The sequence below is a fragment of the Phyllobates terribilis genome, unplaced genomic scaffold (genome assembly GCF_046119375.1).
Source record: "Phyllobates terribilis strain yellow unplaced genomic scaffold, ASM4611937v1 Scaffold_10__3_contigs__length_209671492, whole genome shotgun sequence".
Lineage (NCBI taxonomy): Eukaryota > Metazoa > Chordata > Amphibia > Anura > Dendrobatidae > Phyllobates > Phyllobates terribilis.
In genome coordinates, this window is record NW_027362770.1 from 141530539 (window position 1) to 141554887 (window position 24349).

General features: G+C 46.5%; 1 protein-coding gene across 2 annotated transcripts in view; it reads left to right on the top strand.

Moving 5' to 3' along the window:
• Window positions 1-432: 432 nt before the first annotated feature.
• The window catches only part of SAP30L (SAP30 like), a 94505-nt gene continuing 70588 nt past the window's right edge, over window positions 433-24349 (top strand). Inside the window, exon 1 of one of the 2 annotated variants that reach the window (XM_073649853.1) lies at window positions 433-749. In XM_073649853.1, the coding sequence (XP_073505954.1) occupies window positions 558-749 (192 nt within the window). In that variant the 5' untranslated portion in view covers window positions 433-557. The remainder of the gene's footprint in view (window positions 750-24349) is intronic. The other variant, XM_073649852.1, reaches the window with a different exon arrangement.

A 24349-nucleotide genomic window follows, 5' to 3' on the forward strand; every position in this document is an offset into this window, starting at 1 on the left:
ACACTATATACTGCCATACATGACACCGTCACACACAGTATAATGTACCGCCATATACTACACACCACTATATACTGCCATACATGACAGTCACACACAGTATAATGTACCGCCATATACTACGCACCACTATATACTGCTATATACGGTTGTATGAGTACAAAGGAGAGCGCTGGGGTCAGTGGTGGAGGACGACAAGTCCCATAATACCTCTAGCACTCAGCAGCAACTACAAGTGTCCCCCCGGCCAAAGGGCGCCCCTACTATTACTACTACTGCGCACGAGCCGCTGGCCAGGGGGAGGAGCCAGACTGCATGCGCCCCTCATGTCATTGGTCACAAGCATCTGTGCAGGAAAAGGCGGGTCCACATGATAATAACTGACAACCGTTCAAACCAATCATCAATGTTTCTGTCAGTAGAGACCCCGCCACCCTGGGTACCGGCCGGAATCAGCAGGAGGGCGGGACTTCCGTTGTCAGGTGCTGGTGGTTGGTTGCTGCAGTAGTGTGCGGGGAAGGCCCGGCATGTCCGCAAGGTGCTCGTAGTACGCGAGGATGAACGGCTTCAGCACCGAGGAGGACAGCAGGGATGGGCCGCCCGCCCCGGCCGCTCCGTTCTTTGGCCAGACGTGTTGTCTGATAGACGGAGGGGAGCGCTGCGCACGGCCGGCGGGGAACGCGTCATTCAGCAAACGGGTCCAGAAGAGCATCTCCCAGAAGAAGCTGAAGCTGGACATCGACAAGAGCGTGAGTGCCCGCGTACCGGCAGTGTGCACAGTGCTGTACCGGTAATATCTATACTGTGCCGGCAGTGTGTACTGTGCTGTACCGGTAATATCTATACTGTGCCGGCAGTGTGTACAGTGATGTACCGGTAATATCTATAATGTGCCGGCAGTGTGTACTGTACTGTGCCGGTAATATCTATACTGTGCCGGCAGTGTGTACTGTGCTGTACCGGTCATATCTATACTGTGCCGGCAGTGTGCACAGTGCTGTACCGGTAATATCTATACTGTGCCGGCAGTGTGTACAGTGCTGTACCAGTCATATCTATACTGTGCCGGCAGTGTGTACTGTACTGTACCGGTAATATCTATACTGTGACGGCAGTGTGTACTGTACTGTACCGGTATTATCTATACTGTGACGGCAGTGTGTACTGTACTGTACCGGTATTATCTATACTGTGCCGGCAGTGTGTACAGTACTGTACGGGTAATATCTACACTGTGCCGGCAGTGTGTACTGTACTGTACTGGTAATATCTATACTGTGCCGGCAGTGTGTACAGTGATGTACCGGTAATATCTATAATGTGCCGGCAGTGTGTACTGTACTGTACCGGTAATATCTATAATGTGCCGGCAGTGTGTACTGTACTGTACCGGTAATATCTATACTGTGACGGCAGTGTGTACTGTACTGTACCGGTATTATCTATACTGTGCCGGCAGTGTGTACAGTACTGTACGGGTAATATCTACACTGTGCCGGCAGTGTGTACAGTGATGTACCGGTAATATCTATAATGTGCCGGCAGTGTGTACTGTACTGTACCGGTAATATCTATACTGTGACGGCAGTGTGTACTGTACTGTACCGGTATTATCTATACTGTGCCGGCAGTGTGCACAGTGCTGTACCGGTAATATCTATACTGTGCCGGCAGTGTGTACAGTGATGTACCGGTAATATCTATAATGTGCCGGCAGTGTGCACTGTACTGTACCGGTAATATCTATACTGTGACGGCAGTGTGTACTGTACTGTACCGGTATTATCTATACTGTGCCGGCAGTGTGTACAGTGATGTACCGGTAATATCTATAATGTGCCGGCAGTGTGTACTGTACTGTACCGGTATTATCTATACTGTGCCGGCAGTGTGCACAGTGCTGTACCGGTAATATCTATACTGTGCCGGCAGTGTGTACAGTGATGTACCGGTAATATCTATAATGTGCCGGCAGTGTGCACTGTACTGTACGGGTAATATCTATACTGTACCGGCAGTGTGTACAGTGCTGTACCGGTAATATCTATACTGTGCCGGCAGTGTGTACAGTGCTGTACCGGTCATATCTATACTGTGCCGGCAGTGTGTACAGTGATGTACCGGTAATATTTATAATGTGCCGGCAGTGTGTACTGTACTGTACCGGTAATATCTATACTGTGACGGCAGTGTGTACTGTACCGGTATTATCTATAATGTGCCGGCAGTGTGTACTGTACTGTACCGGTAATATCTATAATGTGCCGGCAGTGTATACTGTACTGTACCGGTAATATCTATACTGTGACGGCAGTGTGTACTGTACTGTACCGGTATTATCTACACTGTGACGGCAGTGTGTACTGTACTGTACTGGTAATATCTATACTGTGCCGGCAGTGTGTACTGTACTGTACCGGTAATATCTATACTGTGCCGGCAGTGTGTACTGTACTGTACCGGTAATATCTATACTGTGCCGGCAGTGTGTACTGTGCTGTACCGGTAATATCTATATTGTGCCGGCAGTGTGTACTGTGCTGTACCGGTAATATCTATACTGTGCCGGCAGTGTGTACTGTACTGTGCCGGTATTATCTATACTGTGCCGGCAGTGTGTACAGTACTGTACGGGTAATATCTACACTGTGCCGGCAGTGTGTACTGTACTGTACCGGTAATATCTATACTGTGCCGGCAGTGTGTACTGTACTGTACCGGTAATATCTACACTGTGCCGGCAGTGTGTACTGTACTGTACCGGTAATATCTATACTGTGCCGGCAGTGTGTACTGTGCTGTACCGGTAATATCTATACTGTGCCGGCAGTGTGTACAGTGCTGTACCGGTCATATCTATACTGTGCCGGCAGTGTGTACAGTGCTGTACCGGTCATATCTATACTGTGCCGGCAGTGTGTACAGTGCTGTACCGGTCATATCTATACTGTGCCGGCAGTGTGTACAGTGCTGTACCGGTCATATCTATACTGTGCCGGCAGTGTGTACAGTGCTGTACCGGGCATATCTATACTGTGCCGGCAGTGTGTACAGTGCTGTACCGGGCATATCTATACTGTGCCGGCAGTGTGTACAGTGCTGTACCGGGCATATCTATACTGTGCCGGCAGTGTGTACTGTGCTGTACCGGGCATATCTATACTGTGCCGGCAGTGTGTACTGTGCTGTACCGGGCATATCTATACTGTGCCGGCAGTGTGTACTGTGCTGTACCGGGCATATCTATACTGTGCCGGCAGTGTGTACTGTACTGTGCCGGTCATATCTATACTGTGCCGGTAATATCTATACTGTGCCGGCAGTGAGTACAGTGCTGTACCGGTAATATCTATACTGTGCCGGCAATATCTATACTGTGCCGGCAGTGTGTACAGTACTGTGCCGGCAGTGTGTACTGAAATGTATCGGTCATATCTATACTGTGCCGGCAGTGTGTACAGTGCTGTACCGGTAATATCTATACTGTGCAGGCAGTGTGTACTGTACCGGTAATATCTATACTGTGCCGGCAGTGTGCACTGTACTGTACTGGTGATATCTATACTGTGTCGGCAGTGTGCACTGTACTGTACCGGTAATATCTATACTGTGCCGGCAGTGTGCACTGTACTGTACCGATAATATCTATATTGTGCCGGCAGTGTGTACTGTTCTGGTAATATCGATACTGTGCCGGCAGTGTGCACTGTACTGTACCGGTAATATCTATACTGTGCCGGCAGTGAGTACAGTGCTGTACCGGTAATATCTATACTGTGCCGGCAATATCTATACTGTGCCGGCAGTGTGCACTGTACTGTACCGGTAATATCTATACTGTGCCGGCAGTGTGCACTGTACTGTACCGGTAATATCTATACTGTGCCGGCAGTGTGCACTGTACTGTACCGGTAATATCTATACTGTGCCGGCAGTGTGCACTGTACTGTACCGGTAATATCTATACTGTGCCGACAGTGTGTACTGTACCGGTAATATCTATACTGTGCCGGCAGTGTGCACTGTACTATACCGGTAATATCTATACTGTGCCGGCAGTATGTATTGTACCGGTAATATCTATATTGTGCCGGCAGTATGTATTGTACCGGTAATATCTATATTGTGCCGGCAGTGTGTACTGTACTGTACCGGTAATATCTATACTGTGCCGGCAGTGTGTACTGTACTGGTAATATCTATACTGTGCCGGCAGTGTGCACTGTACTGTACCGGTAATATCTATACTGTGCCGGTAATATCTATACTGTGCCGGCAGTGTGCACTGTACTGTACCGGTAATATCTATACTGTCCCGGCAGTGTGCACTGTACTGTACCGGTAATATCTATGCTGTGCCGGCAGTGTGCACTGTGCTGTACCGGTCATATCTATACTGTGCTGGCAGTGTGTACTGTACTGTGCCGGTAATATCTATACTGTGCCGGCAGTGAGTACAGTGCTGTACCGGTAATACCTATACTATGCCGGCAATATCTATACTGTGCCGGCAGTGTGTACAGTACTGTGCCGGCAGTGTGTACTGAACTGTACCGGTCATATCTATACTGTGCCGGCAGTGTGTACAGTACTGTACCGGTAATATCTATACTGTGCCGGCAGTGTGCACTGTACTGTACTGGTGATATCTATACTGTGTCGGCAGTGTGCACTGTACTGTACCGGTAATATCTATACTGTGCCGGCAGTGTGCACTGTACTGTACCGATAATATCTATATTGTGCCGGCAGTGTGTACTGTTCTGGTAATATCGATACTGTGCCGGCAGTGTGCACTGTGCTGTACCGGTAATATCTATACTGTGCCGGCAGTGAGTACAGTGCTGTACCGGTAATATCTATACTGTGCCGGCAGTGTGCACTGTACTGTACCGGTAATATCTATACTGTGCCGGCAGTGTGCACTGTACTGTACCGGTAATATCTATACTGTGCCGGCAGTGTGCACTGTACTGTACCGGTAATATCTATACTGTGCCGGCAGTGTGCACTGTACTGTACCGGTAATATCTATACTGTGCCGGCAGTGTGCACTGTACTGTACCGGTAATATCTATACTGTGCCGGCAGTGTGTACTGTACTGGTAATATCTATACTGTGCCGGCAGTGTGCACTGTACTATACCGGTAATATCTATACTGTGCCGGCAGTATGTATTGTACCGGTAATATCTATATTGTGCCGGCAGTGTGTACTGTACTGTACCGGTAATATCTATACTGTGCCGGCAGTGTGTACTGTACTGGTAATATCTATACTGTGCCAGCAGTGTGCACTGTACTATACCGGTAATATCTATACTGTGCCGGCAGTGTGCACTGTACTGTACCGGTAATATCTATACTGTACCGGTAATATCTATACTGTGCCGGCAGTGTGCACTGTACTGTACCGGTAATATCTATACTGTCCCGGCAGTGTGCACTGTACTGTACCGGTAATATCTATACTGTGCCGGCAGTGTGCACTGTACTGTACCGGTAATATCTATACTGTGCCGGCAGTGTGTACTGTACCAGTAATATCTATACTGTACCGGCAGTGTGTACAATACTGTGCCGATTATATCTATACTGTGCCGCTTATATCTATACTGTACCGGCAGTGTGTACAATACTGTGCCGGTTATATCTATACTGTGCCAGTAATATCTATACTGTGCCGGCAGTGTACTGTACCGGTAATATCTGTACTGTGCCGGCAGTGTGTACTGTACTGTACCGGTAATATCTGTACTGTGCCGGCAGTGTACTGTACTGTACCGGTAATATCTATACTGTGCCCACAGTGTGTACTGTACTGTACCGGTAATATCTATACTGTGCCGGCAGTGTGTCCAGTACTGTACCTGTATTATCTATACTGTGCCGGCAATGTGTACAGTACTGGTAATATCTATACTGTACCGGTAATATCTATACTGTACCGGCTATGGGTAGCCTTGTACCGGTCATTTCTATACTGTGCCGGCAGTGTGTACAGTCCTGTACAGGTCATATCTATACTGTGCCGGTAGTGTGTACAGTACTGTAACTGTAATATCTATACTGTGCCGGTAATATCTATACTGTGTCGGCAGTGTGTATAGTCCTGTGCCGGTAATATTTATACTGTGCCGGAAGTGTGTACTGTTCCGGTAATATCTATACTGTGCCGGCAGTGTGTACAGTACTGGTAATATCTATACTGTGCCGGCAGTGTGTACAGTACTGGTAATATCTATACTGTGCCGGCAGTGTACTGTACCGGTAATATCTATACTGTACCGGCTGTGTGTACTGTACCGGTAATATCTATACTGTGCCGGCAGTGTACTGTACCGGTAATATCTATACTGTACCGGCTGTGTGTACTGTACTGGTAATATCTATACTGTGCCGGAAGTGTACTGTACCGGTAATATCTATACTGTGCCGGCAGTGTGTACAGTACCGGTAATATCTATACTGTGCCGGCAGTGTGTACAGTACCGGTAATATCTATACTGTGCCGGCAGTGTACTGTACCGGTAATATCTATACTGTGCCGGCAGTGTGTACAGTACTGGTAATATCTATACTGTGCCGGCAGTGTGTACAGTACCGGTAATATCTATACTGTGCCGGCAGTGTGTACAGTACCGGTAATATCTATACTGTGCCGGCAGTGTGTACAGTACCGGTAATATCTATACTGTGCCGGCAGTGTACTGTACCGGTAATATCTATACTGTGCCGGCAGTGTGTACAGTACTGGTAATATCTATACTGTGCCGGCAGTGTGTACAGTACCGGTAATATCTATACTGTGCCGGCAGTGTACTGTACCGGTAATATCTATACTGTGCCGGCAGTGTGTACAGTACTGGTAATATCTATACTGTGCCGGCAGTGTACTGTACCGGTAATATCTATACTGTACCGGCAGTGTGTACAGTACCGGTAATATCTATACTGTACCGGCAGTGTGTACAGTACCGGTAATATCTATACTGTGCCGGCAGTGTACTGTACCGGTAATATCTATACTGTGCCGGCAGTGTACTGTACCGGTAATATCTATACTGTGCCGGCAGTGTGTACAGTACCGGTAATATCTATACTGTGCCGGCAGTGTACTGTACCGGTATTATCTATACTGTGCCGGCAGTGTGTACAGTACTGGTAATATCTATACTGTGCCGGCAGTATACTGTACCGGTAATATCTATACTGTACCGGCTGTGTGTACAGTACCGGTAATATCTATACTGTACCGGCTGTGTGTACAGTACCGGTAATATCTATACTGTGCCGGCAGTGTACTGTACCGGTAATATCTATACTGTACCGGCTGTGTGTACTGTACTGGTAATATCTATACTGTGCCGGAAGTGTACTGTACCGGTAATATCTATACTGTGCCGGCAGTGTGTACAGTACCGGTAATATCTATACTGTGCCGGCAGTGTGTACAGTACCGGTAATATCTATACTGTGCCGGCAGTGTGTACAGTACCGGTAATATCTATACTGTGCCGGCAGTGTACAGTACCGGTAATATCTATACTGTGCCGGCAGTGTGTACAGTACCGGTAATATCTATACTGTGCCGGCAGTGTACAGTACCGGTAATATCTATACTGTGCCGGCAGTGTGTACAGTACTGGTAATATCTATACTGTGCCGGCAGTGTGTACAGTACGGTAATATCTATACTGTGCCGGCAGTGTGTACAGTACTGGTAATATCTATACTGTGCCGGCTGTGTGTACTGTACCGGTAATATCTATACTGTGCCGGCTGTGTGTACAGTACCGGTAATATCTATACTGTGCCGGCAGTGTGTACAGTACCGGTAATATCTATACTGTGCCGGCAGTGTGTACAGTACCGGTAATATCTATACTGTGCCGGCAGTGTACAGTACCGGTAATATCTATACTGTGCCGGCAGTGTGTACAGTACGGTAATATCTATACTGTGCCGGCAGTGTGTACATTACTGGTAATATCTATACTGTGCCGGCTGTGTGTACTGTACCGGTAATATCTATACTGTGCCGGCAGTGTGTACTGTACTGTACCGGCAACATCTATAATGTGCCGGCAGTGTGTACTGTACTGTACCGGCAACATCTATAATGTGCCGGCAGTGTGTACTGTACTGTACCGGCAACATCTATAATGTGCCGGCAGTGTGTACTGTACTGTACCGGCAACATCTATAATGTGCCGGCAGTGTGTACTGTACTGTACCGGCAACATCTATAATGTGCCGGCAGTGTGTACTGTACTGTACCGGCAACATCTATAATGTGCCGGCAGTGTGTACTGTACTGTACCGGCAACATCTATACTGTGCCGGCAGTGTGTACTGTACCGGTAATATCTATACTGTGCCGGCAGTGTGTACTGTATCGATAATATCTATACTGTGCCGGTCATATCTATACTGTGCCGACAGTGTGTACAGTACTGTGCCAGTAATATCTTTACAGTGTCGGCAGTGTGTACTGTACTGTATCGGTATTATCTATACTGTTCCGGCAGTGTGTACATTACTGTACCGGTAATATCTATACTGTACCGGCAGTGTGCACTGTACTGTACCGGTAATATCTATACTGTGCCGGCAGTGTGCACTGTACTGTACCGGTAACATCTATAGTATGCCGGCAGTGTGTACAGTACTGGTAATATCTATACTGTGCCGGCAGTGTACTGTACCGGTAATATCTATACTGTACCGGCAGTGTGTACTGTACCGGTAATATCTATACTATACCGGCAGTGTGCACTGTACTGTACCGGTAACATCTATACTCTGCCGGCAGTGTGTACTGTACCGGTAACATCTATACTGTGCCGGCAGTGTGTACTGTAGTGGTAATATCTATACTGTGCCGGCAGTGTGCACTGTATTGTACCGATAATATCTATATTGTGCCGGCAGTGTGTACTGTACCGGTAACATCTATACTGTGCCGGCAGTGTGTACTGGACCGGTAACATCTATACTGTGCCGTCAGTGTGTACTGGACCGGTAACATCTATACTGTGCCGGCAGTGTGTACTGGACCGATAATATCTATATTGTGCCGGCAGTGTGTACTGTACCGGTAATATCTATACTGTGCCGGCAGTGTGTACTGTACTGGTAATATCTATATTGTGCCGGCAGTGTGCACTGTACTGTACTGGTAAAATCTATACTGTGCCGGCAGTGTGCACTGTACTATACCGGTAATATCTATACTGTGCCAGCAGTGTGTACTGTACTGTACTGGTAATATATATTTTGCGTCGGCAGTGTGCACTGTACTGGTAATATCTATTTTGCGTCGGCAGTGTGTACTGTACTGGTAATATCTATACTGTGCCGACAGTGTGCACTGTACTGGTAATATCTATACTGTGCCGACAGTGTGTACTGTACTGGTAATATCTATACTGTGCCGGCAGTGTGCACTGTACTGTACCGGTAATATCTATTGTGCGTCGGCAGTGTGCACTGTACTGTACTGGTAATATCTATACTGTGCCGGCAGTGTGTACTGTACTGTACTGGTAATATCTATACTGTGCCGGCAGTGTGTACTGTACTGTACCGGTAATATCTATACTGTGCCGGCAGTGTGTACTGTACTGGTAATATCTATACTGTGCCGGCAGTGTGTACTGTACTGTACCGGTAATATCTATATTGTGCCGGCAGTGTGTACTCTACTGTACCGGTAATATCTATTCTGTGCCGGCAGTGTGTTCTGTACTGGTAATATCTATACTGTGCCAGCAGTGTGCACTGTACTATACCGGTAATATCTATACTGTGCCGGCAGTGTGCACTGTACTGTACCGGTAATATATATTCTGCGTCGGCAGTGTGCACTGTACTGTACTGGTAATTTCTATACTGTGCCGGCAGTGTGCACTGTACTTGTAATATCTCTACTGTGCCGGCAGTGTGCACTGTACTGTACTGGTAATATCTATACTGTGCCGGCAGTGTGTACTGTACTGGTAATATCTATACTGTGCCGGCAGTGTGCACTGTACTGTACTGGTAATATCTATACTGTGCCGGCAGTGTGCACTGTACTGTACCGGTAATATCTATACTGTGCCGGCAGTGTGCACTGTACTGTACCGGTAATATCTATACTGTGCCGGCAGTGTGCACTCTACTGTACCGGTAATATCTATATTGTGTTGGCAGTGTGTACTGTACCAGTAATATTTATACTGTGCGGGAAGTGTGTACAGTACTGTGCCGGTTATATCTGTACTGTACCGGCAGTGTGTACAATACTGTGCCGGTAATATCTATACTGTGCCGGTAATATATATATACTGTACCGGCAGTGTGTACTGTACTGTGCCGGCAGTGTACTGTACCGGTAATATCTGTACTGTGCCGGCAGTGTGTACTGTACTGTACCGGTAATATCTGTACTGTGCCGGCAGTGTACTGTACTGTACCGGTAATATCTATACTGTGCCCACAGTGTGTACTGTACCGGTAATATCTATACTGTACCGGCAGTGTGTCCAGTACTGTACCTGTATTATCTATACTGTGCCCACAGTGTGTACTGTACCGGTAATATCTATACTGTGCCGGCAATGTGTACAGTACTGGTAATATCTATACTGTACCGGCTATGGGCAGCCTTGTACCAGTCATTTCTATACTGTGCCGGCAGTGTGTACTGTACTGTAACTGTAATATCTATACTGTGCCGGTAATATTTATACTGTGCTAGAAGTGTGTACTGTTCCGGTAATATCTATACTGTGCCGGCAGTGTGTACAGTACTGGTAATATCTATACTGTGCCGGCAGTGTACTGTACCGGTAATATCTATACTGTACCGGCTGTGTGTACTGTACCGGTAATATCTATACTGTGCCGGCAGTGTGTACAGTACTGGTAATATCTATACTGTGCCGGCAGTGTACTGTACCGGTAATATCTATACTGTGCCGGCAGTGTGTACAGTACTGGTAATATCTATACTGTGCCGGCAGTGTACTGTACCGGTAATATCTATACTGTGCCGGCAGTGTGTAGTGTACCGGTAATATCTATACTGTGCCGGCAGTGTGTAGTGTACCGGTAATATCTATACTGTGCCGGCTGTGTGTACTGTACCGGTAATATCTATACTGTGCCGGCTGTGTGTACTGTACCGGTAATATCTATACTGTGCCGGCTGTGTGTACAGTACCGGTAATATCTATACTGTACCGGCAGTGTGCGCTGTACCGGTAATATCTATACTGTACCTTCAGTGTACTGTACCGGTAATATCTATACTGTACCGGCAGTGTGTACTGTACCGGTAATATCTATACTGTACCGGCAGTGTGCACTGTACTGTACCGGTAATATCTATACTGTACCGGCAGCGTGCACTGTACTGTACCGGTAACATCTATACTGTGCCGGCAGTGTGTACTATACCGGTAACATCTATACTGTGCCGGCAGTGTGTACTGTACCGGTAACATCTATACTGTGCCGGCAGTGTGTACTGTACCGGTAATATCTATACTGTGCCGGCAGTGTGCACTGTACCGGTAATATCTATACTGTGCCGGCAGTGTGTACTGTACCGGTAATATCTATACTGTGCCGGCAGTGTGCACTGTACTGTACTGGTAAAATCTATACTGTGCCGGCAGTGTGCACTGTACTGTACCGGTAATATCTATACTGTGCCGACAGTGTGTACTGTACTGCTAATATCTATACTGTGCCGGCAGTGTGCACTGTACTATACCGGTAATATCTATACTGTGCCGGCAGTGTGCACTGTACTGTACCGGTAATATCTATACTGTGCCGGCAGTGTGCGCTGTACTGTACCGGTAATATCTATACTGTGCCGGCAGTGTGCGCTGTACTGTACCGGTAATATCTATACTGTGCCGGCAGTGTGCGCTGTACTGTACCGGTAATATCTATACTGTGCCGGCAGTGTGCACTGTACTGTACCGGTAATATCTATATTGTGCCGGCAGTGTGTACTGTACCGGTAATATCTATATTGTGCCGGCAGTGTGTACTGTACCGGTAATATTTATACTGTGCTGGAAGTGTGTACAGTACTATACCGGTAATATCTATACTGTGCCGGCAGTGTGTACTGTACTATACCGGTAATATCTATACTGTGACGGCAGTGTGTACAGTACTGTGCCGGTAATATCTATACTGTGCCGGTAATATCTATACTGTACCGGCAGTGTGTACTGTACTGTGCCAGTAATATCTGTACTGTGCCGGCAGTGTGTACTGTACCGGTAATATCTATACTGTGCCGGCAGTGTGTACTGTACCGGTAATATCTATACTGTGCCCGCAGTGTGTACTGTACTGTACCGGTAATATCTATACTGTGCCCGCAGTGTGTACAGTACTGTACCGGTATTATCTATACTGTGCCCGAAGTGTGTACTATACTGTGCCCGCAGTGTGTACTGTACTGTACCGGTAATATCTATACTGTGCCCGCAGTGTGTACTGTACTGGTAATATCGATACTGTAACGGTAATATCTATACTGTGCCGGCTGTGTGCACTGTACTGGTAATATCTATACTGTACCGGTAATATCTATACTGTACCGGCTATGGGCAGCCTTGTACCGGTCATTTCTATACTGTGCCGGCAATGTGTACAGTCCTGTACCGGTCATGTCTATACTGTGTCGGCAGTGTGTACAGTACTGTACCGGTAATATCTATACTGTGCCGGCAGTGTGTACAGTACTGTACCGGTAATATTTATACTGGTCCGGCAGTGCGTACTGTACTGGTAATATCTATACTGTGCCGGCAGTGTGTACTGTACTGATAATATCTATACTGTGCTGGCAGTGTGTACAGTACTGGTTTCTATACTGTGCCGGCAGTGTACTGTACCGGTAATATCTATACTGTACCGGCTGTGTGTACTGTACCGGTAATATCTATACTGTACTGGCAGTGTGTACTGTACTGTACCGGTAACATCTATACTGTGCCGGCAGCGTGTACTGTACCGTTAATATCTATACTGTGCCGGCAGTGTGTACTGTACCGTTAATATCTATACTGTGCCGGCAGTGTGTACTGTACCGGTAACATCTATACTGTGCCGGCAGTGTGTACTGTACCGGTAACATCTATACTGTGCCGGCAGTGTGTACTGTACCGGTAACATCTATACTGTGCCGGCAGTGTGTACTGGACCGGTAACATCTATACTGTGCCGTCAGTGTGTACTGTACCGTTAATATCTATACTGTGCCGGCAGTGTGTACTGTACCGGTAACATCTATACTGTGCCGGCAGTGTGTACTGTACCGGTAACATCTATACTGTGCCGGCAGTGTGTACTGGACCGGTAACATCTATACTGTGCCGTCAGTGTGTACTGGACCGGTAATATCTATACTGTGCCGGCAGTGTGCACTGTATTGTACCGGTAATATCTATACTGTGCCGGCAGTGTGTACTGTACTGTACCGGTATTATCTATACTGTGCCCGCAGTGTGTACAGTACTGTACCGGTATTATCTATACTGTGCCCGCAGTGTGTACTGTACTATACCGGTAATATCTATACTGTGCCCGCAGTGTGTACTGTACTGTACTGGTAATATCGATACTGTAACGGTAATATCTATACTGTACCGGCTGTGTGCACTGTACTGGTAATATCTATACTGTACCGGTAATATCTATACTGTACCGGCTATGGTCAGCCTTGTACCGGTCATTTCTATACTGTGCCGGCAATGTGTACAGTCCTGTACCGGTCATGTCTATACTGTGTCGGCAGTGTGTACAGTACTGTACCGGTAATAGCTATACTGTGCCGGCAGTGTGTACAGTACTGTACCGGTAATATTTATACTGTTCCGGCAGTGCGCACTGTACTGTACTGGTAATATCTATACTGCGCCGGCAGTGTGTACTGTACCGATAATATCTATACTGTGCTGGCTGTGTGTCCTGTACCGGTAATATCTATACTGTACTTACAGTGTGTACAGTACTGTACCGGTAACATCTATACTGTGCCGGCAGTGTGTACTGTAACGTTAATATCTATATTGTGCCGGCAGTGTGTACTGTACCGTTAATATCTATACTGTGCCGGCAGTGTGTACTGTACCGTTAATATCTATACTGTGCCGGCAGTGTGTACTGTACCGGTAACATCTATACTGTGCCGGCAGTGTGTACTGTACCGGTAACATCTATACTGTGCCGGCAGTGTGTACTGTACTGTACCGGTAACATCTATACTGTGCCGGCAGTGTGCACTGTACTATACCGGTAATATCTATACTGTGCCGGCAGTGTGCACTGTACTGTACTGGTAATATCTATTTTGCGTCGGCAGTGTGCACTGTACTGTACTGGTAATATCTATACTGTGCCGACAGTGTGCACTGTACTGTACTGGTAATATCTATACTGTTCCGACAGTGTGTACTGTACTGGTAATATCTATACTGTGCCGACAGTGTGCACTGTACTATACCGGAAATATCTATACTGTGCCGGCAGTGTGCACTGTACTGTACCGGTAATATCTATTGTGCGTCGGCAGTGTGCGCTGTACTGTACTGGTAATATCTATACTGTGCCGGCAGTGTGTGCTGTACTGTACTGGTAATATCTATACTGTGCCGACAGTGTGCACTGTACCGGTAATATCTATACTGTGCCGGCAGTGTGTACAGTACTGTACCGGTAATATCGATACTATGCCGGCAGTGTGCACTGTACTGTACCGGTAATATCTATACTGTGCTGGCAGTGTGCACTGTACTGTACCGGTAATATCTATACTGTGCTGGCAGTGTGTACAGTACTGTACTGGTAATATCTATACTGTGCCGGCAGTGTGCACTGTACTGTACCGGTAATATCTATATTGTGCCGGCAGTGTGTACTGTACCGGTAATATCTATATTGTGCCGGCAGTGTGTACTGTACCGGTAATATTTATACTGTGCTGGAAGTGTGTACAGTACTATACCGGTAATATCTATACTGTGCCGGCAGTGTGTACTGTACTATACCGGTAATATCTATACTGTGCCGGCAGTGTGTACTGTACTGTACCGGTAATATCTATACTGTGACGGCAGTGTGTACTGTACTGTGCCGGTAATATCTATACTGTGCCGGTAATATCTATACTGTACCAGCAGTGTGTACTGTACTGTACCAGTAATATCTGTACTGTGCCGGCAGTGTGTACTGTACCGGTAATATCTATACTGTGCCCGCAGTGTGTACTGTACCGATAATATCTATACTGTGCCGGCAGTGTGTACAGTACTGTATCGGTATTATCTATACTGTGCCCGCAGTGTGTACTGTACTGGTAATATCTATACTGTGCCGGCTGTGTGCACTGTACCAGTAATATCTATACTGTGCCCGCATTGTGTACTGTACTGTACCGGTAATATCTATACTGTGCCCGCAGTGTGTACAGTACTGTACCGGTATTATCTATACTGTGCCCGCAGTGTGTACTGTACCGCTAATATCTATACTGTGCCCGCAGTGTGTACTGTACTGGTAATATCGATACTGTACCGGTAATATCTATACTGTGCCGGCTGTGTGCACTGTACTGGTAATATCTGTACTGTACCGGTCATTTCTATACTGTGTCGGCAGTGTGTACAGTACTGTACCGGTAATATCTATACTGTGCCGGCAGTGTGTACAGTACTGTACGGGTAATATCTATACTGTGCCGGCAGTGTGTACTGTACCGATAATATCTATACTGTGCTGACAGTGTGTACAGTACTGGTTTCTATACTGTACCGGTAATATCTATACTGTACCGGCTGTGTGTACTGTACCGGTAACATCTATACTGTACTGGCAGTGTGTACTGTACTGTACCGGTAACATCTATACTGTACCGGCAGTGTGTACTTTACCGGTAATATCTATACTGTGCCGGCAGTGTGTACTGTACCGTTAATATCTATACTGTGCCGGCAGTGTGTACTGTACCGGTAATACGGTAATATCTATACTGTGCCGGCAGTGTGTACTGTACTGGTAATATCTATACTGTGCCGGCAGTGGGTACAGTGCTGTACCGGTCATATCTATACTGTGCCGGCAGTGTGTACAGTGCTGTACCGGTCATATCTATACTGTGCCGGCAGTGTACTGTACCGGTAATATCTATACTGTGCCGGCAGTGTGTACTGTACTGTACGGGTAATATCTATACTGTGCCGGCAGTGTGTACTGTACCGATAATATCTATACTGTGCTGACAGTGTGTACAGTACTGGTTTCTATACTGTACCGGTAATATCTATACTGTACCGGCTGTGTGTACTGTACCGGTAACATCTATACTGTACTGGCAGTGTGTACTGTACTGTACCGGTAACATCTATACTGTACCGGCAGTGTGTACTTTACCGGTAATATCTATACTGTGCCGGCAGTGTACTGTACCGTTAATATCTATACTGTGCCGGCAGTGTGTACTGTACCGGTAATACGGTAATATCTATACTGTGCCGGCAGTGTGTACTGTACTGGTAATATCTATACTGTGCCGGCAGTGTGTACAGTGCTGTACCGGTCATATCTATACTGTGCCGGCAGTGTGTACAGTGCTGTACCGGTCATATCTATACTGTGCCGGCAGTGTACTGTACCGGTAATATCTATACTGTGCCGGCAGTGTGTACTGTACCGTTAATATCTATACTGTGCCGGCAGTGTGTACTTTACCGGTAATACGGTAATATCTATACTGTGCCGGCAGTGTGTACTGTACTGGTAATATCTATACTGTGCCGACAGTGTGTACTGTACTGTACCGTTCATATCTATACTGTGCCGGCAGTGTGTACTGTACCGGAAATATCTATACTGTGCCGGCAGTGTGTACTGTACCGGTCATATCTATACTGTGCCGGCAGTGTGTACTGTACCGGTCATATCTATACTGTGCCGGCAGTGTGTACTATACCGGTAATATGTATACTGTGCCGGCAGTGTGTACTGTACTGGTAATATCTATACTGTACCGGCAGTGTGTACTGTACCGGTAATATCTATACTGTACCGGCAGTGTGCACTGTACTGTACCGGTAATATCTATACTGTACCGGCAGTGTGCACTGTACTGTACCGGTGACATCTATACTGTACCGGCAGTGTGTACTGTACCGGTAACATCTATACTGTGCCGGCAGTGTGTACTGTACCGGTAACATCTATACTGTGCCGGCAGTGTGTACTGTACCGGTAACATCTATACTGTGCCGGCAGTGTGTACTGGACTGGTAATATCTATACTGTGCCGTCAGTGTGTACTGTACCGGTAATATCTATACTGTGCCGGCAGTGTGCACGGTATTGTACCGATAATATCTATATTGTGCCGGCAGTGTGCACTGTACCGGTAATATCTATACTGTGCCGGCAGTGTGTACTGTACTGGTAATATCTATACTGTGCCGGTAGTGTGCACTGTACTGTACTGGTAAAATCTATACTGTGCCGGCAGTGTGCACTGTACTATACCGGTAATATCTATACTGTGCCGGCAGTGTGCACTGTACTGTACTGGTAATATCTATTTTGTGTCGGCAGTGTGCACTGTACTGTACTGGTAATATCTATACTGTGCCGACAGTGTGCACTGTACTGTACTGGTAATATCTATACTGTGCCGACAGTGTGCACTGTACTGTACTGGTAATATCTATACTGTGCCGACAGTGTGTACTGTACTGGTAATATCTATACTGTGCCGACAGTGTGCACTGTACTATACCGGTAATATCTATACTGTGCCGGCAGTGTGCGCTGTACTGTACTGGTAATATCTATACTGTGCCGACAGTGTGTACTGTACTGGTAATATCTATACTGTGCCGGCAGTGTGCACTGTACTATACCGGAAATATCTATACTGTGCCGGCAGTGTGTACAGTACTGTACCGGTAATATCTATATTGTGCTGGCAGTGTGCACTGTACTGTACCGGTAATATCTATTGTGCGTCGGCAGTGTGCGCTGTACTGTACTGGTAATATCTATACTGTGCCGACAGTGTGTACTGTACTGGTAATATCTATACTATGCCGGCAGTGTGCACTGTACTGTACCGGTAATATCTATACTGTGCCGGCAGTGTGCACTGTACTGTACCGGTAATATCTGTACTGTGACGGCAGTGTGTACAGTACTGTACTGGCAATATCTATACTGTGACGGCAGTGTGTACAGTACTGTACTGGCAATATCTATACTGTGCCGGCAGTGTGCAATGTACTGTACCGGTAATATCTATATTGTGCCGTCAGTGTGTACTGTACCGGTAATATCTATATTGTGCCGGCAGTGTGTACTGTACCGGTAATATTTATACTGTGCCGGAAGTGTGTACAGTACTATACCGGTAATATCTATACTGTGCCGGCAGTGTGTACTGTACTATACCGGTAATATCTATACTGTGACGGCAGTGTGTACAGTACTGTGCCGGTAATATCTATACTGTGCCGGTAATATCTATACTGTACCGGCAGTGTGTACTGTACTGTGCCAGTAATATCTGTACTGTGCCGGCAGTGTGTACTGTACCGGTAATATCTATACTGTGCCCGCAATGTGTACTGTGCCGGTAATATCTATACTGTGCCCGCATTGTGTACTGTTCTGTACCGGTAATATCTATACTGTGCCCGCAGTGTGTACTGTACTGGTAATATCGATACTGTACCGATAATATCTATACTGTGCCGGCTGTGTGCACTGTACTGGTAATATCTATGCTGTACCGATAATATCTATACTGTACCGGCAGTGTGCACTGTACTGTGCCGATAATATCTATACTGTGCCGGCTGTGTGCACTGTACTGGTAATATCTATACTGTACCGGTAATATCTATACTGTGTCGACAGTGTGCACTGTACTGTGCCGGTAATATCTATACTGTGCCCGCAGTGTGTACTGTACTGTACCGGTATTATCTATACTGTGCCCGCAGTGTGTACTGTACTGTACCGGTAATATCTATACTGTGCCCGCAGTGTGTACTGTACTGTACTGGTAATATCGATACTGTACCGGTAATATCTATACTGTGCCGGCTGTGTGCACTGTACTGGTAATATCTATACTGTACCGGCTATGGGCAGCCTTGTACCGGTCATGTCTATATTGTGTCGGCAGTGTGTACAGTACTGTACCGGTAATATCTATACTGTGCCGGCAGTGTGTACAGTACTGTACCGGTAATATTTATACTGTTCCGGCAGTGCGCACTGTACTGTACTGGTAATATCTATACTGTGCTGGCAGTGTGTACAGTACTGGTTTCTATACTGTGCCGGCAGTGTACTGTACCGGTAATATCTATACTGTACCGGCTGTGTACTGTACCGGTAATATCTATACTGTACTGGCAGTGTGTACTGTACCGGTAACATCTATACTGTGCCGGCAGTGTGTACTGTACCGTTAATATCTATACTGTGCCGGCAGTGTGTACTGTACCGTTAATATCTATACTGTGCCGGCAGTGTGTACTGTACCGTTAATATCTATACTGTGCCGGCAGTGTGTACTGTACCAGTAATATCTATACTGTGCCGGCAGTGTACTGTACCGGTAATATCTGTACTGTGCCGGCAGTGTGTACTGTACTGTACCGGCAGTGTACTGTACTGTACCGGTAATATCTATACTGTGCCCACAGTGTGTACTGTACTGTACCGGTAATATCTATACTGTGCCGGCAGTGTGTCCAGTACTGTACCTGTATTATCTATACTGTGCCCGCAGTGTGTACTGTACCGGTAATATCTATACTGTGCCGGCAATGTGTACAGTACTGGTAATATCTATACTGTACCGGTAATATCTATACTGTACCGGCTATGGGCAGCCTTGTACCAGTCATTTCTATACTGTGCCGGCAGTGTGTACAGTCCTGTACAGGTCATGTCTATACTGTGTCGGCAGTGTGTACTGTTCCGGTAATATCTATACTGTGCCGGCAGTGTACTGTACCGGTAATATCTATACTGTACCGGCTGTGTGTACTGTACCGGTAATATCTATACTGTACCGGCTGTGTGTACTGTACCGGTAATATCTATACTGTTCCGGCAGTGTGTACAGTACTGGTAATATCTATACTGTGCCGGCAGTGTGTACAGTACTGGTAATATCTATACTGTGCTGGCAGTGTACTGTACGGTAATATCCATACTGTGCCGGCAGTGTGTACTGTACCGGTAATATCTATCCTGTGCCGGCAGTGTGTACTGTACCGGTAATATCTATACTGTGCCGGCAGTGTGTACAGTACTGGTAATATCTATACTGTGCTGGCAGTGTACTGTACGGTAATATCCATACTGTGCCGGCAGTGTGTACTGTACCGGTAATATCTATACTGTGCCGGCTGTGTGTACTGTACCGGTAATATCTATACTGTGCCGGCTGTGTGTACTGTACCGGTAATATCTATACTGTGCCGGCAGTGTACTGTACCGGTAATATCTATACTGTGCCGGCAGTGTGTACAGTACCGGTAATATCTATACTGTACCGGCAGTGTGCGCTGTACTGTACTGGTAATATCTATACTGTGCCGGCAGTGTACTGTACCGGTAATATCTATACTGTACCTTCAGTGTACTGTACCGGTAATATCTATACTGTACCGGCAGTGTGTACTGTACCGGTATTATCTGTACTGTACCGGCAGTGTGCACTGTACTGTACCGGTAATATCTATACTGTACCGGCAGTGTGCACTGTACTGTACCGGTAACATCTATACTGTGCCGGCAGTGTGTACTATACCGGTAACATCTATACTGTGCCGGCAGTGTGCACTGTACCGGTAATATCCATACTGTGCCGGCAGTGTGTACTGTACTGGTAATATCTATACTGTGCCGGCAGTGTGCACTGTACTGTACTGGTAAAATCTATACTGTGCCGGCAGTGTGCACTGTACTATACCGGTAACATCTATACTGTGCCGGCAGTGTGCACTGTACTATACCGGTAACATCTATACTGTGCCGGCAGTGTGCACTGTACTGTACTGGTAATATCTATTTTGCGTCGGCAGTGTGCACTGTACTGTACTGGTAATATCTATACTGTGCCGACAGTGTGTACTGTACTGGTAATATCTATACTGTGCCGGCAGTGTGCACTGTACTATACCGGTAATATCTATACTGTGCCGGCAGTGTGCACTGTACTGTACCGGTAATATCTATTGTGCGTCGGCAGTGTGCGTTGTACTGTACTGGTAATATCTATACTGTGCCGGCAGTGTGCGCTGTACTGTACTGGTAATATCTATACTGTGCCGACAGTGTGCACTGTACTGTACCGGTAATATCTATACTGTGCCGGCAGTGTGCACTGTACTGTACCGGTAATATCTATATTGTGCCGGCAGTGTGTACTGTACCGGTAATATTTATACTGTGCTGGAAGTGTGTACAGTACTATACCGGTAATATCTATACTGTGCCGGCAGTGTGTACTGTACTATACCGGTAATATCTATACTGTGACGGCAGTGTGTACAGTACTGTGCCGGTAATATCTATACTGTGCCGGTAATATCTATACTGTACCGGCAGTGTGTACTGTACTGTGCCAGTAATATCTGTACTGTGCCGGCAGTGTGTACTGTGCCGGTAATATCTATACTGTGCCCGCATTGTGTACTGTACTGTACCGGTAATATCTATACTGTGCCCGCATTGTGTACTGTACTGTACCGGTAATATCTATACTGTGCCCGCAGTGTGTACTGTACTGTAACGGTAATATCTATACTGTGCCGGCTGTGTGCACTGTACTGGTAATATCTATACTGTACCGGCTATGGGCAGCCTTGTACCGGTCATTTCTATACTGTGCCGGCAATGTGTACAGTCCTGTACCGGTCATGTCTATACTGTGTCGGCAGTGTGTACAGTACTGTACCGGTAATATCTATACTGTGCCGGCAGTGTGTACAGTACTGTACCGGTAATATTTATACTGTTCGGCAGTGCGTACTGTACCGATAATATCTATACTGTGCCGGCAGTGTGTACTGTACCGATAATATCTATACTGTGCCGGCAGTGTGTACAGTACTGTACCGGTAATATTTATACTGTTCGGCAGTGCGTACTGTACCGGTAATATCTATACTGTACCGGCTGTGTGTACTGTACTGTACCGGTAACATCTATACTGTGCCGGCAGCATGTACTGTACCGTTAATATCTATACTGTGCCGGCAGTGTGTACTGTACCGTTAATATCTATACTGTGCCGGCAGTGTGTACTGTACCGTTAATATCTATACTGTGCCGGCAGTGTGTACTGTACCGGTAACATCTATACTGTGCCGGCAGCGTGTACTGTACCGGTAACATCTATACTGTGCCGGCAGTGTGTACTGGACCGGTAATATCTATACTGTGCCGTCAGCGTGTACTGTACTGGTAATATCTATACTGTGCCGGCAGTGTGCACTGTATTGTACCGATAATATCTATATTGTGCCGGCAGTGTGTACTGTACCGGTAATATTTATACTGTGCTGGAATTGTGTACAGTACTATACCGGTAATATCTATACTGTGACGGCAGTGTGTACAGTACTGTGCCGGTAATATCTATACTGTGCCGGTAATATCTATACTGTACCGGCAGTGTGTACTGTACTGTGCCAGTAATATCTGTACTGTGACGGCAGTGTGTACTGTACCGGTAATATCTATACTGTGCCCGCAGTGTGTACTGTGCCGGTAATATCTATACTGTGCCCGCATTGTGTACTGTACTGTACCGGTAATATCTATACTGTGCCCGCAGTGTGTACAGTACTGTACCGGTATTATCTATACTGTGCCCGCAGTGTGTACTGTACCGGTAATATCTATACTGTGCCCGCAGTGTGTACTGTGCCGGTAATATCTATACTGTGCCCGCATTGTGTACTGTACTGTACCGGTAATATCTATACTGTGCCCGCAGTGTGTACAGTACTGTACCGGTATTATCTATACTGTGCCCGCAGTGTGTACTGTACTGTACCGGTAATATCTATACTGTGCCGGCAGTGTGTACTGTACCGGTAATATCTATACTGTGCCGGCAGTGTGTACTGTACCGGTAATATCTATACTGTGCCGGCAGTGTGTACTGTACCGGTATTATCTATACTGTGCCGGCAGTGTGTACTGTACCGGTATTATCTATACTGTGCCGGCAGTGTGTACTGTACCGGTAATATCTATACTGTGCCGGCTGTGTGCACTGTATTGTACCGGTAATATCTTTATTGTGCCGGCAGTGTGTACTATACTGGTAATATCTATACTGTGCCGGCAGTGTGTGCTATACTGGTAATATCTATACTGTGCCAGCAGTGTGCACTGTGCTGTACTGGTAATATCTATACTGTGCCGACAGTGTGTACTGTACTGGTAATATCTATACTGTGCCGTCAGTGTGTACTGTACCGTTAATATCTATACTGTGCCGGCAGTGTGTACTGTACTGGTAATATCTATACTGTGCCGGCAGTGTGTACTGTGCTGTACTGGTAATATCGACTGTGCCGGCAGTGTGTACTGTACCAGTAATATCTATACTGTACCGGTAATATCTATACTGTGCCGGCACTGTACTGTACCGATATCTGTTGTGCCGGCAGTGTGCATTGTACTGGTGATATCTATACTGTGTCGGCAGTGTGCACTGTACTGTACCGATATCTATACTGTGCCGGCAGTGTGCACTGTACTGTACCGGTAATATCTATACTGTGCCGGCAGTGTGTACTGTACCGGTAATATCTATACTGTGCCGGCAGTGTGTACTGTAGTGGTAATATCTATACTGTGCCGGCACTGTGCACTGTACTGTACCGGTAATATCTATATTGTGCCGACAGTGTGTACTGTACCGGTATTATCTATACTGTGCCGGCAGTGTGTACAGTACTGTACCGGTAATATCTATACTGTGCCGGTAATATCCACACTGTACCGGCAGTGTGTACAGTACTGTGCCGGTCATATGTATACTGTGCCGGTAATATCTACACTGTCGGCAGTGTGTACAGTACTGTCGGTAATATCTATCCTGTGGCGGCAGTGTGTACTGTACTGGTAATATCTATACTGTGCCGGCAGTGTGTACAGTACTGTACCTGTATTATCTATACTGTCCCGGCAGTGCGTGCGGTACTGTACCGGTAATATTTGTACTATGCCGGCAGTGTGCACTGTACTGTACGGGTAATATCTATACTGTACCGGCAGTGTG